Below are 14,381 nucleotides of genomic sequence, written 5' to 3' on the forward strand. Positions count from 1 at the left end.
GGGTAGGGAATGTCTTGTCTCTCCGAATTGCATCATTTTTGCTAGCTATGTTTGTGATATTACAGGATATTTATTTTTACAAATACTAGGGAGAGACAACTACATGTTAGCATTTAGCCATCAGCATACACTTAGCAGCAATTGTGCTTCTTTTCTTTCTGATGAGGAAAAGGTAAGGTTTAAAAAACTCCATTGAAACGGGTGCAAAAAATAACTTCAATATACTCTCCAAAAATGAAGCCATAAAAATAAATATTATAGTCAATTCCCCCCCCCCACTCCCTACCCCTTGCTCGCGCGCGCACACACACACACAAAATTCTACTGAGACAAAAAATGTCTGCCCTGAAGTTAAGAGTCCTAATACTGTTTTTTGAGATCAGGAACACAACTAACAGACACTGGTATTTTCTTGTGTTTAATCTGAATACAGGTCTCCTCACATTTAGGCCGTATTACATGTACATTTTACTAAAGCACACAAGGGAAAACTATGTGCAAGCCCCTTAATGGTCTAGTGCTGTGGCTGAGTAGAACAGAAGTCTGTCACACAGGATGTGGAGATGAATTTCTTGGTGCTAATTTACCCTTAGAATTGGTTGTGCCGTTCACTCACAGGATTCATCGCAGTGAATCATGAGAAATCTACAACTACATAGAAATATACAGTGATGCATGGCACACGTTTGAGATTAGATGCTAGTGCCAAGCACCCACCTTCCTCTATAAAAACCATGTGGAAAGAATCGTTGCAGAAGCTTTGGGCACCAGCAATAACAAGATAAAAGGGACAGAGCTGGTGCGAGCATTCACCCTCCGCAACCAGTTCAGTGGGCTTTTGTTGGGCTGCTCACTGCTGCATAGTTCCCTTTGGGAAAAATTGCCAGCAGGAGAGCAGAACAGTCAGGAAGCAGGCCCGTCAATTCTCACAGAAGGCAGATATCTGTGGGAATAACAGCCTGTCTGTTCCTACAGGCAGCAGCAGTGCCAGCCGCAGAGCACCAGGCTCTGTCGCAGTTGGCCACACCCCTGCTGCAGTACTGCTGCTTAGGGCAACAGTAACTTACGACACGTGGAGTAGTTGACTTTTTTAGAACTGAGCTCATAGTAAGTGTGAAGTGAGGTGACTAGTAATGGAGGATGTTACTTTACACAGCTGCCTATCCTCTCCATGTGGTCATTTCTTCCTTCATGACCCTGTTCCCAAGGACTTCCTGTTCACTTTGGGGCATGCTGGCTGTCTGCTCCCCACTCCACAGGTCTTCAGGAGGGTTGCTTCCATAACTTGTAAGACTCTTTCGGAAGGTGGTTGTGGGATAATGATTGGTTTCTGAGGCAGTTGCCACCTTGCCTTTTCCTCCTTCTCACACATTCACACTGCAGCAGCAGGAGCATATGAATAGATGGACTAATAGAAATGGTGGAATTGATTTTTCTAGGGTCTTTTCAGAGGTTCACATGGGAAATTGTATTTCTTATTTCATTACATGTTTCCCACATTAATTAGTTGTTGGACTTAGACCTACATGATGACTCCTTTGTAAAGCTTTCAAGGCAGGCTGTCCCATGTGTGTGGTGAAATTGTAGGCATTTTCCCTTTCCTTTATACATGCCGCACATTAGAGATTGTCTTTTGAGAGTAGGTTGCTTTGTGTATAAATTAAAATGCAGTTCAATAAGTAAAGATTGTTTGGGCAAACCTGCAGTGATTCTAAGCAAGCCTCTATGGTGTAAAAATTGAGTTTCCTCAGACCTGCCATTTGACATGTACAGTATCCCTGTTGAAAAGCTCCAGAGGGGTAGCCGTGTTAGTCTGTACACAGCAAAAACAACAAGAGTCCTGTAGCACTTTAAAGACTAACAAATTTAATTTCTGCAGGCATAAGCTTTCGTGAGCTGTAACTCACTTCGTCAGATGCAAGAAATAGAAATCAAATGGCAGGTATATATATACATCCAAGTTTGAGGAACAACAATAGGGAAGTAGTTGAGGCCTATTCACAACCATTGATTAGGAGGGGAGAATGTGTGAACAGAGAATTACTTCTTGTAATGAATATCCCTGTTGAATGTATTGTCTGCCCATACCCGAAGAAACACAAGAGGCAATGGATGTGGTTTAATTAGGCTGCAATTTTATTCACCTAAAATGTCTGGGAGTATCCAGCAATAAACTGTACGGTGCAGGTCATCATCATTCCTTAATCATTTCCCCACAATCCTCCATTATACTGTTGCTGGGACTCTGCTGCCCTCCCCTTGCATGAGGTGAAAAGGGGTGATAACAGGTGGGGGAATGGGGTCTCCACTGTACCAGATGGAGAAGCCCCAAGCCCTCTCCCTCAGCTCCCTTCTGGGGCTTTAGAAAAAAGAGGGGATCTGCCTAAAAAGAAGCTTTGTCAGCTCCCTTAAGGGATGCTTTCCTTCAAGTCCTTTTCCAATCCATTTTATCTGGTAACTGTATCCCTTCCATACCAGTGGCTACACTGGACATCTGCCACAAGTTTTATGTGCTGAGCAGTGACATGATAGCCTAATCCCACTACTCCATCCCATCGGGTCCCAAACCTGCTGTAGGGAATGTGAAAAAAAACACCACCCTGCCTCAGCCAGTCGGGTAGTGAGGGAAAAATTCCTTCCCAGCTCCCAAAGAAAAGGGCAACTATTATAATGCCCACAGTAGATCCAGGGGAAACCTGGTCCTTTTGCAAATATTGTGGGTGGGTGCTGCCAGCATAATCCTGGTAAGAGAGGGTTTTTCCAGGACTGCATGGGCTATACTTACCCCCTTATACTCTTCTTGTGAGCAGGAAGGACATTGTCCTTCCCCTGACCTGGCCCAGCTGGTTCCTGCTCTTCTCCTCTTCCCATCCTCCATCCACTCTCCCTCTCTACTACCCATTTTGTGGTGGGGTGTCCTGAAAGTTGGCATGAACCCCTTTTCCTCTGGCAAGCCGGACAAGAACTCATGACAGGGCTGCTGCGGTGAGCACATTTGTGGATTGTTGACATACCTGTTTAAGAAATAAGAGCCTTTCATGAGACCAGAAATAGGGTTAGCTGGCTGTTGGCCTCTGTTTACCTTCCTGCAGCACCACCAATATTAGAAGGAGCAGCTCTTGGAATGATTAGATTCTATCAATCTAGGAGCAAATGAAGTTTGTGTTAACAGAGTTTTCAGGTTAGGTATCAAGACACTAAAAATTGTTCCCATTAAGTTTATGGCACTGCTCAACTGGTAGACATCAGTTAAAATATGCTCCAATTGGGTTCATTTGTGGAAACAATTTCTATTGTTTAAAGTGAGGTTCTGGTTTGAAAGTTGACTGTAAAAATGACATTGTGGGATTTCATGGTTGTTTTTCAGTTACTTTACATATGAAATGTGCTCAGTTTACATGTTTTAAAAAATATTTCCTAATGCCAATCCTGCAAACTTACCATGGGATCTGAAAGTCAGGCTGGAGCCTTTCCTTCTTGAACATGACCAATAGTTTAAAAAAATCAGTAAGGCCAAATTCTTCCATCATTGATGCTTGTGCATCCTCACTGTCTTGCACAGGCATAACTGATTGGCCTTCTAATTAGAACTTAGTAAACAGTTTTATTTGATGCACAAGAAGAAATAGAATCCATGTCACTCTCTCTCAGCTGTGTGGGCTCTCCAGGACTAATAGGAATAAAAAATTGTTAATACTTATTTTTACTTGGACTTTTCAGAGCAGGACCAGACTTTAAAGTATAATTTTCATATTTTTTTTAAAATACTGTCGTCCGTCCGTGTCTTCCCCCCCCCCCCCCCCCCCCCCCCCCCCCACACACACACACACACACACACACACACACACACACACACTTTATACAGGAAACCTTGCATGCTTGATACTGAAATCTTCTTCCACAGACCATTTAATTCTCTTCAGTGCATGAGCACGCAGTGTTCTAATTGGAAGTTTGTGCATCACTGTTATGTTGTTCATTGTTTGTGTTTCCCCCACCCCACCCCTAAGTAGAGCCCAGGGTTGGAGGGAAAAGAGAGGAGTATTAGAGCATTTTCTAAGCGTTTCATGGACAATTCTAACAAATTCAAATTTGAGTCTTTCCACCTTGACAAGTTCTTGAAAATGAAAAGTTGGGGAACTGAATTTTTAAACAAGGGCACCTCAGTGAGAATGCACAGGACAGCCCTAACTTATGCCACTGGTGTAAAATCCCTCAGGAACATACCTGTGGATGACTGGGCATAGCACAGCTCTGCTCCGCCCCACCATATCCCCACTTTTTCCCACCCCAGAATGTCACAGATGTGCATATACTTCCCCTTATGGCAGAACTGTGGAGAGTTCCTCTGCGCAGGGAGAGTTCTCCATTGCTTGTGTCTGGTTCTTTAAGGCCACTTAGTGCTGCTCACGCTCTGGCCCCTGTTGTCTCTAGAGACTTAGGTGTGAGCCACTCCATATGCAAGAACAGATATTTCTGAAAGCCTTTTGGCTCTGTAAAATGTTACCATTTTGATTTGGAGCATTTCTCCCTCCCTTTGCACACACAGGAAGGACACAGGACAATGGAGAACTAAACTCAAGAATTGTAAACAAGAAGAGCAAAAAAAACTTCCTATATGAATTCTGAAAATATATTGCATTTTAGCATATGCAACAGCCTTCTGGTGACTTCGTGTTTTATTTTATTTGTAATACAAACCGAGATCCAGATCCTCAGCTGGTGTAAATCACCCTGCTTCCACACTGATTTCAACAGCACTAGCCAGATTTACACAGGCTGAGGATCTGGCCCACAGTATTTCCTGCCTCATAGGGCTCTTATTACATCTGACATTCTGCCTTATATGTATTAAAGTGCTGTCATTTAACTACTCACTCCAGGCCTAATCAGAAAAGCCACATAGAAATTATTTCATTTGCTTAATTCAGTTAGAGTCGTCACACATCAAAGACTGTTTTATTCTAACTACTGTTTTCTCTCCTATCCATTTTTATTTTTAGGTATGCCTAGAATATATTGTTATATGGCAAATGAAAACAAGATTCCCACCAAGCCAACTAACCTATAAGCCTGAAAACCAATTCAGAATAATAGGCTTGCTGGTCCTTGTGTAAAGTCAGATTGTAACTGTACATATCTGTAATAAAAGATTTTATGCAAGCAGTGTGATATGGGAATGTTGCAGTTCCATACATTTTTAAAAACTGAAATGGAGCTTGGGCTCACATTTGCAAACTTGGATCACAGCACATTGTTTTGTTCTGAAATGCTTTGTTGATATATATACATTTTTATTGGGTTTTGTTTGGGTTTTCTGCAAAGTTGACATTTGTTGCTGTTTTAACAAAAACGTATTCTTAACGAAACAAACCTACCTCATGTTTATATATGTGATACATTGGAGAATCTTAAAAGCAGAACACAATATTCATATTTAAATTTCTTGGAGTTTCCTGCACAAGTTTCTTGATGGTTTCAATATGTTTGGAGCTCGTCTTATATGGACTTACTAATTCTGTTCTTTCTGAAACATGAAAACAAATTGATCCTTTACATACACCTTATAAATACTTTGTGATTACTCTGTAGATATAAAAGTGAAACACTACACACTTGTAAATTACTACTAACACAGTTTACAATAAAAAATTAAATATGGGATATAAGTGAGGTGTTTACTGTTTCTGTAGCTCAGTGGAAACTTGCGGATTGTCCAGTACTTCTAGGGAACTTGTTTTATTCCTGTCACAGCAGATCAAGAAGGAAACTTGTAGCCATACTACAGTTTCTAATGAGGTCTCTATCCAGACAATCTGACTCCACAATGATAACTGGAGCAATACATGGATTTCAAAGTGGATACTCTAGCATGGTCTAATACTAATATTAAATACTCTAGAGTGACTCTAAAATGTCCCACCACAGCCACACGCTGACCTCTCCCAGGCATTAGGCTGCATTTGTCCAGAAGACCTTGCCAGGCAGATCTTCTGGGGTCCATCAGGAAGCTGTTCTGGTTTCAGAAGTCTTTCTAAATGTTGACTGTCAGTTTGAAAAATTATTGAAGAATATTCTTCCCAAGTATGGAAATTGTTAGCTAACATTTTTAAACTTGCCGAAATCAAACATGGACTTTTGTTTGTCTGAGGACATGTAACTGTAAAAGTCAGTAAAGTTATACCCTGACAAAAAATGGTGTTTGCTTGTCTAAGAGGATTTTTCCATTGGCATTTAGCACTGCACGTTTAAATCTGATTTTGTAAAAATGTAGAATGAACAATAAGAAATCTAACAGAATAAAAAGAGGTTTCTGAAGCAATGTCTGATAATGGCCATCAGGATTGGTCATCTTTAATTTTTAGTTGATGGTTTGATCTTGTTTGTTTATTTTTAGGTGGAGATGGGCCTATGCCACAAACTTCATATCCAAAACTAATTTTCAGACAGCTACAGTTCAGGGTTTTCCACAATTAGGGGCTTTTGTCCCAGCCATTAAAAAAAGACGACATGTGAAATTTGAATCTGAATCTATGTTAAGATTTTTAACCAAAACATTCATGAATTCAAAATTCATAGCTGTTTGGACGTATGGTTTTAGTTTGAGCCCTTCTCTGTTAAAAAAGTGAATAAACAGTGAAAAATATTTTCTGAATGAAAAACCTAATATTGTGATTTCTGTTTGTTTAGTACAGTCACTTTACATGCTTTCACTTCCCCCCATAATCTTATCCCATTGAAAATAAAACATGATGAAAGGGGGAGGACAAAACAGGGATAGGAAGCAGTTTTCCCTCCTTTAACTCAGTGAAAAAAGGCTGATTAGCTGCTTACACAGAGTTTGTGGAAATTATTGCTTTGTATTCTATTGTAGTTGGTACCACAATATTGCTTTGTTATGTACTCTAACCAATTTAGAAGTATTTCATTGTAAGTCTTGTTGGGGGAATCAAGATGATGTGGTCAAACTGATATTCATATTTGTATTCTGTTCAGAAATTCTATTTATTCTCAGACTGCAACCAAAAATGGAAGAGATTAGTGTTAGATACATCACACGACACTATTCCCATTTAGGAATGTAATCCTGTATCTCTTAGTTTTGTTATAATCTTTTATGTTCTCTTCTTTCCTGCTATGAAGTTTAGGTAACTTCGTAGCATACACAATTTATCTTGAAGTGGTATAACGTACAAGCCTCAGTTTAGAAGACTGTGTCTATTACTATAAACATTAGAATACACTTGTAACATATTTTTAAAATGTGTCAGTGAAAAGCTCTGACTGATGCAAAAAGCAAACATTATGGTAAAAAGTGATAAAATATTATATCATTATATACATCAGTGCTCCTCTCAAAGGAGAACTGTAGCTTAGGGAAGCTGAAACAAGTATGGAGAGGATGGCTGGGGAGTCTGGAGGAAGCAAAGAAAATGTAGTGGGCTGCCTGAGACTTGCATAGATTTGGCTGCCTGTGAAATATTATGTTTCTTTAATAACGAAGAGGCTATTTTCAAACTTATAAAAATGACAGATTGCCATACATCCCACATGCATGAGAAAAAGCACCACAGGGTGACATGCTATCACAGCTAGGAGTTGTGAATTTTCATTCTCTGCAGGATCTAGTCATTTTGATGGCTCTGCTCTAAGAAGGAACACAGGAAAGAGATACTTCTTAATGGCTTATTGTTCCACGGCTCTTGGTTATTTTCTCTTCAGCCTAGAAGCAGAGATGCATTAGAAGAGTTGATAATACTAACAAATGGACAATGATTCATGATAAATTTCATTTTAAATAGCTTACATTCTATCTGTATGTGTCCTTCATCTCAATGAATAAATAGAATATTTGAATCCATAAGAATACTATAAAAATTCAACATGATTGATGCTACTGTGACTGCCAGGGGATATAATCATTTGCTGCACACTATAAAGTATGCCAGTCTCTGAAATCTTCCCTTGTGATAACCTTCAGCACACACAATGTTTCTGGGCATCATGACCAATCTTGATGCATCTGGCTCTGAGTGCACTGGAACTACATAGTGGCGCTAGTATTTATTTTCTTGGCTTGATTTCCAAGAGTTATGCTCTTCTCTCAAGTTACAAACGATGGCAGTTGCAGGTGCAAAAGCACAAACAGCGTTTACATTCTGCATGCTTCCCCTTCATTCAGCCATATGTGGTATGTGGCTAGAATTCTTTTCTCCTTCCCCAAATATATATTTTTGCTAGTTTGCTCTGAGACACAAGTTTAAGGTTACAGTCAGCCTTGAAGAGGCAGAGCTGTGGAACAAGGCATTGGGGAGGGAGGAGCAGGAGCTGATCAATGGAACTGAGTGCAATCATCTCATAAGAGACACGAGGTGCTTTAAACTTGGGCCCTAAAACACCAAATCTGTTTTTCTAGCCAAAGTAATATAGGTCAAGAGTTTAATATCCAAAGCTATTTGGTTCTGCCCAACTGCTCATTCCCTATGGTTTCATCAAAACTTACTCACATTCAGCAACACAGTGAAAAAATTACACTCTGCCCCCCTCGCCCCCCCAAAGACACCAATGTAAATGGACAAATAACAGTGAATTAAAGAATGAGAATTTAAAGATTTCATTCCTTTCGCTAATGGCTCTGTCTCTCAGCTCAGCCAGCCAAGGAGCTGGCATGTGGTGCGCTGTACAGATGGAATAGCAGTACTACAAGCATAATACAGCTTGCGGGAAGATGTCTAAGGCTACGTCTATGCTGCACACCAGTGACGGTGGCAGGTAGGGTATCTGGAGCTACACGCCACATTGAAAAACAAGCTGTGTCCACAGTGGTGTGTAACTACACATGTCAAGGAAACAGCTCTGGCAGAGCTGGGCCCTTCCCTGCTGTCTCCTTCCTTCAGAGCCTTTCCTTGTTGCTGGAGTCTTGCCCTAAGGCAGGGGAAGGTTCCAGTGGTGGAGAGCTGGCAGAGTCTTTCCCTGCAGCAGGGAAGGCTGAGGCAATGGGGAGGCAGTGGGACACTGCACTGCTAAAAATAGCAGTGTAGGGGCCCGTTTAGTCATGAAGAGGGCCATGTAGCATATATACGCGGATAAATACGCACAGGCTTCAAGTGTGTCTTTAGTCGCCTAAGCTGTGCCTCATCGTCTACAGTGCCATTTTTACCCATGCTAGAGGGGCTAGCAGTGTATGTACACTACATGCCACTTAGTGCAGAGTAGAAGTACCTTGAGTTTATATCCCTTAGCTACCCAGCCTATAACTAGACTTGTGGTGGGTCAGGATCACCCACAGTTGTTGCATGGAAAAACGAAAGGGACCATTGTTCACTGCCACTGGAACTAACGATGAACAATTCTCTTTCTTAATAGACTTGATGTTTGAACGAGAACCAGTCTTCTCACTTACCCTGAGGCTAAATAACTATCCAATACATTAACCTTCTCTGTAGTTAGTTTATGCTGGACAGCATATGTGGTACCACCTACTGCTAGTTCTTGTGAAGGCATTCCAAGAGATCTTATGCTTATTCCACTAACTTTCAGTGGAGGATAAAATGGAGGCATTTAGAGCTGTTACTAGTTTTCAGCACTGTGGTTGGTTTTCTAGGGTTAGCAGCCAGAGCTAACAGGATGCATGTCATTTGACATACATTAACCTGGTAACGCTGGCAGTATGAGCAGTAATAAAAGATAATAGCTGCACAGCCTCTAACACAAGTTTGGTTCATGAATCAGAATAAAGTTCAAAGGGTATGTGGGAGGATGAGGTTTGCAAATAAAACCCTAAATTCCAAAATCACAACAGGGTCAAATTATTCCTTTTAATAGCATGCAAAATAGGTCATGCACATGTGCAGTGTCTCGGTGGACTTACCTATAGTGGGATGGCGTCATTCTTCAGGTCTTGCTATACTTTAGCAAGATCCTTTTTGAAATGTTAAAAGAATTTTAATTGCACAGCCAGCCCAAGAGATCTGGCAGGAAAATGCCGCTAAATAAGCCAAACTTGTGGATCAGAAAGGAGCCATGGTTGTTCTTATGAAGACAATACAAGCGAAAGAATAGTTATCATTAATGCGCCTGTCCTCACCTACAGGATTCACCTGCAATTCTGGATGTCAGAAGTTCCTGGAAATCATCCCATGTACACTGAAGCTGGCAGATAATATGCAAGAATCCCTCTCTTTTACACCCAAAATGGAGACTTCTGTGACAAGAACAAATGGCCTTGTGTTTACTGTTTGAGGTGTCCTGTGGAAAATTTTATTTATAATTTACCAAAGTTGTCAAGTAGAATAAAGACATTAAAATCAGGGTAGACTGAATTGCATATAACAGCAAATGAGGAATATCAAGGTGGCTGGTAGTCCAGAGTACTGCTCTTAAAGGCCTGAACTATGTTTTTCTAGGTGACTATTTGACACGTATGACTTACTGAATTTCCCCAAGCCTTTGCAATTTGTAAACATTGTGGAATTGATTCTTCTCTCATTTACACAGTATAAATCAAGACATCAAGGGAGTAACATGAATGTAACTCGGTAGCAGTTCCCAATGAGACTAGCTGTCCCAATGTAACTAGCACTAATTGCTACTAAAAGGTCGGAAAAATGTTTGTTAAATAGTTTTCTTTCCCATTAATTTTTCAGAGTCTGAAGATTTGGTGGAATCACTGTAGTGAATTGTAAATGATTCATGAAATGAAAAATCCCAACCCATTCAATCCACCAAGCAATTACAGGACACCACTGCTTTGTAATTAGAATTGTGTGAACAGTAGTTTTTGCATAAACAAATGGAAAGATTTAGTGAAATTATTTTTCAATGCAAAATTTGCAATATTTGACTGACTGTTGCTGTAAAGGTTCATTTTTCCTACAGTACCTAAAAAAAGAAATAGATACAGGCCTTTGGTGCAGTGTAGCTGGATCAGCAGTGAGACACAAATGGCCTTGACTAGCTGTATGTATAGCACAGAGGTGTCTTTTGTGTGTACTGTGATGGGGCTAAGGTATGGCATATAATTGTAGATGAGTGAATAATCCACAAATCTCTTTCATTACTACCTTTGTTGAGACTCATCAGAAGTATAATTTTAGCAGGCAAGATACTTAATTTGGGAAGCTTTCTGAATTAATTATTAAGAAAATAAGAAATGAAATAGTAGTTGCTTTCGGTCTGTCCAAAGCCAGTTGGAGCACTAAAGAGGTTCTCTACGATGCCAAACAACTCAGGAAGCATGGATTTCCTAATTTTTCTCACTTCCTAATACAAATTAAAAGGGCTGACTTTTATAACCATTATGAAAATATTAGTTGGTACCTCAATATTACAGTAGAACCTCAGCGAGGTTCCTGTGGTTGGTCATAACTCTGAAATGTTTGTAACTCTGAGCAAACCATTAGCTTGTCTGTGATGTCACATTCCAGCAGTCAGCAGGTCACAGGCCATAACAAGTGGAGAAATATGAGGAGGGCATATGAGAGGTGAGGGCAAAGCACCAGCAAGTGTACATGTACCAACTACAATAGAATCTCAGAGTTACAAACACCAGAGTTACAAACTGATCAGTCAGGCAAACACACTTCATTCGGAATCAAAGTATGCAATCAGGCAGCAGCAGAGACCAAAAAAATAAAAAAGCAAATACAGTACAGTACTGTGCGAAACATAAACTACTAAAAAAAAAGACAAAGGAAAAGCAGCATATTTCTTCTTCACAGTAAAGTTGCAAAGCTGTAGTAAGTCAGTGTTCAGTTCTAAAGGAGATGCACCCTGGTTGTGGGGGAGATTTATTGGAAGAGATGTAAATGCAGACCCCAGGACACTAAGGAAAATGCACGTTATTTGGGGAAGAGGGACAGACCCTTCAAATCCTGAAGGTAAGTTTAAGATTGCTTAAATCAACTGTAACTACAAGAGGGAGGAAGACCTTGTGGTTAAGACACTGGACTGGGACTGAGGAGATTATAGAGTTCAGTCCCTGGCATGGACTTCCTGAGTGACCTTAGGCAAATCATTTCATATCTCCGTGGCTCAGTTCCCCATCTCTAAATGAGGATAATGAGAGGTGGTATGAGGGTAAGTACAGAAAATGTTATTGAGATGTTCAGTCATGGGGGGCCATATAAGAAGGTAGGTCAATTTTACCATAGCTAACCAGGCTGCTAGCCAGACTATCACCTAGGCATGATTTCATATCAAGTGTCTTTGATTTTTCTCTCAATTGACTAATAAACCCTGCTTACGTTAAGATATGTTGGATTGAGATGGTAAAGATGATAAAATCATAGACGTGTAGGACTGGAAGGGACCTCGAGAGATCATCGAGGGACCTTGAGAGTCTTCAGCAAGGACTGTTTTTGACTCCGTATTTGTACAGTGCCTTGTCCAATGGGGCCCTGATACCCATTGGTCTCTAGGTGCTACCATAGTTCAACTAATGTAATAATTAAAGTTTTTATTGGAGCAGCTTGTGGACTATTTTTAGAAACAAGAATAGAATTTTTGTTTTCTAGGGAATGTCAGAAGGGCTAGTAGAAGGTGAAACCCCTTGTCAAAGGTGAGTGCCAGAAGGAGGCCCATTCCAAAAAGGACCATAAGGAATGGTAGGAAAAGGGCACCTCAGGTTGCACCAACCAATATGTCTATGAGAGCAGCAGAACAACTGTCCTCACAGCTAGCGTGGGCTGCACCCAACCTACTGATATCTATAATGTCACGGACAATGCAACCTAGGCTATCTTCAGTGACTGAGCCAGTGCCATTAGAACTTCAAAGAGGTGAAAATTAAATTATAAAAAGTTAGTGAAAACGTCTGTTTGATTGCCTCTCCACCACATGTTTAGTAGGGGCATTCAGGACAATTAAATGTTTTAATTAAGATTGGATGTTTTTCTAAGAGAGAGACTCTAAGAATTATTTGGGGGAAGGTCTGTGATCTGTGTTATATAGGATGTCAGAGGGATGATCACAGTGATCCTTTCTGTGAACCTATGACCAAAAGCTAGGCTTAACTCCATTTTCATTTTAGCTTTGCAGTTCATCTTCAAGTGTCTTGCCCAAAAGGAGACCATGAATCAGTGGCAGGGCAAGGAATAGAATCCAGGCGTCTTGGCACATTCTGTTGTTACCATCCTTTTTGCAGTTGCCTGAGCAATTAAGCTACAACCCATTACATCACACAGCTTTATACAGCCAACGTGTTTCTGAGATATTAAAAAACGTTCAGCTAAATGGGAAATGGTGAGACTGAGAGAAATGTCATAAACCCACTTCAGTTAGCAAGAGTATGAATAAAGGTCAACACATTATTTTTTCTTGATCTCCTTTACCAGAGACAATATATATAATCCCATTTTGGCTAGAATTAAATGGGTAGAGGTGGTACCCTAATGCTCAGTGCCTCCTTATGTAACATGTGAAACAATTTCTATTTTTAAACTTCTTGTTATCTTTACAACAGTGCTTATCCCTTCAGTTTGTTGAGTGAAGCAGGAGCAAGAGTAGCATGTGCCCCAGTACTGTTCAATGTTATCATTGATTTCTTCAGATTGCAAGCCAAAGTCAGATTGATGTAGATGCCCTGCTAGGAGCTAGTCTTGAGTATAAATATACTAACACTGATTCCACATTTGCTATGGCTATTATATTGCAATTACAAATATTCTTGGCCATGTATCTGCTGTGTTAAGGAAGAAAACATTCAATACCTTAGATGATAATTTTCTTTAGGCTCTTAATACTACACTTCCCTTTTCTTCCTTTAGGAGGCCTTACAGATTCCTCCCCCCCAGGTCAAAGAGCAGCTCCTTTCTTTTCTTTTGCAAAACATTTTATTAAAAAAATTCAGAACTAGGTGCCTACATTTTTCCATAAGATGCCCAAACATACAAACACACATTTGTGTATACAAAATAAGAAAGTACCTGTTTGGTGTACCATCCAGAGAGTTATCCAATTGCAATATTATTGGTTTCAGTTCATATTTTTTAAATCAGACTCTGGGGTATAATTCTGTTTTTTCACAGTTTGAACAGAGCTATTGCTGCTACGATTTCTATTACTACTGCACACCCTGTAACAAAAAATTGAGTTGCCTACTTTATCTTTTCAAATAATCCTCTGTCCACAGGGATTAAAGTATAGTTCCTCCAAAAAGGAGGCAATGTTCATAGCGTTTGGCTGTAATGACATTATGACATTTGAGTTGTGGCACATGACCCTCAATAGCATGGGAGCACTTCCTCGGAGGCCTGAGCAAGCAGAATACTATCTACAGTGCTGGAACTGTGCCATGGCCTGTTTTAACCAAAGTGTCTGTTGATAAGATGGCAGAGGTAAGGCAGAGTGGCCCCATTGGTTGCTGGTTATGACAGAAGTAT

At 40.3% G+C, this 14,381-nt stretch overlaps 1 protein-coding gene across 1 annotated transcript in view; it reads left to right on the forward strand.

The window, feature by feature from the left end:
- Window positions 1-5,663, forward strand: part of LOC137166689 (histone-arginine methyltransferase CARM1-like) — a 47,018-nt gene extending 41,355 nt beyond the window's left edge. The window contains exon 10 of the mRNA XM_067568536.1: window positions 5,004-5,663. Within this exon, the coding sequence (XP_067424637.1) occupies window positions 5,004-5,013 (10 nt within the window). The 3' untranslated portion in view covers window positions 5,014-5,663. The remainder of the gene's footprint in view (window positions 1-5,003) is intronic.
- Window positions 5,664-14,381: the final 8,718 nt, after the last annotated feature.

This window comes from Emydura macquarii, unplaced genomic scaffold (assembly GCF_026122565.2).
Source record: "Emydura macquarii macquarii isolate MOO-44397 ecotype Brisbane River unplaced genomic scaffold, CSIRO-AGI_Emac_v2 contig_2897, whole genome shotgun sequence".
Taxonomy (NCBI): domain Eukaryota; kingdom Metazoa; phylum Chordata; order Testudines; family Chelidae; genus Emydura; species Emydura macquarii.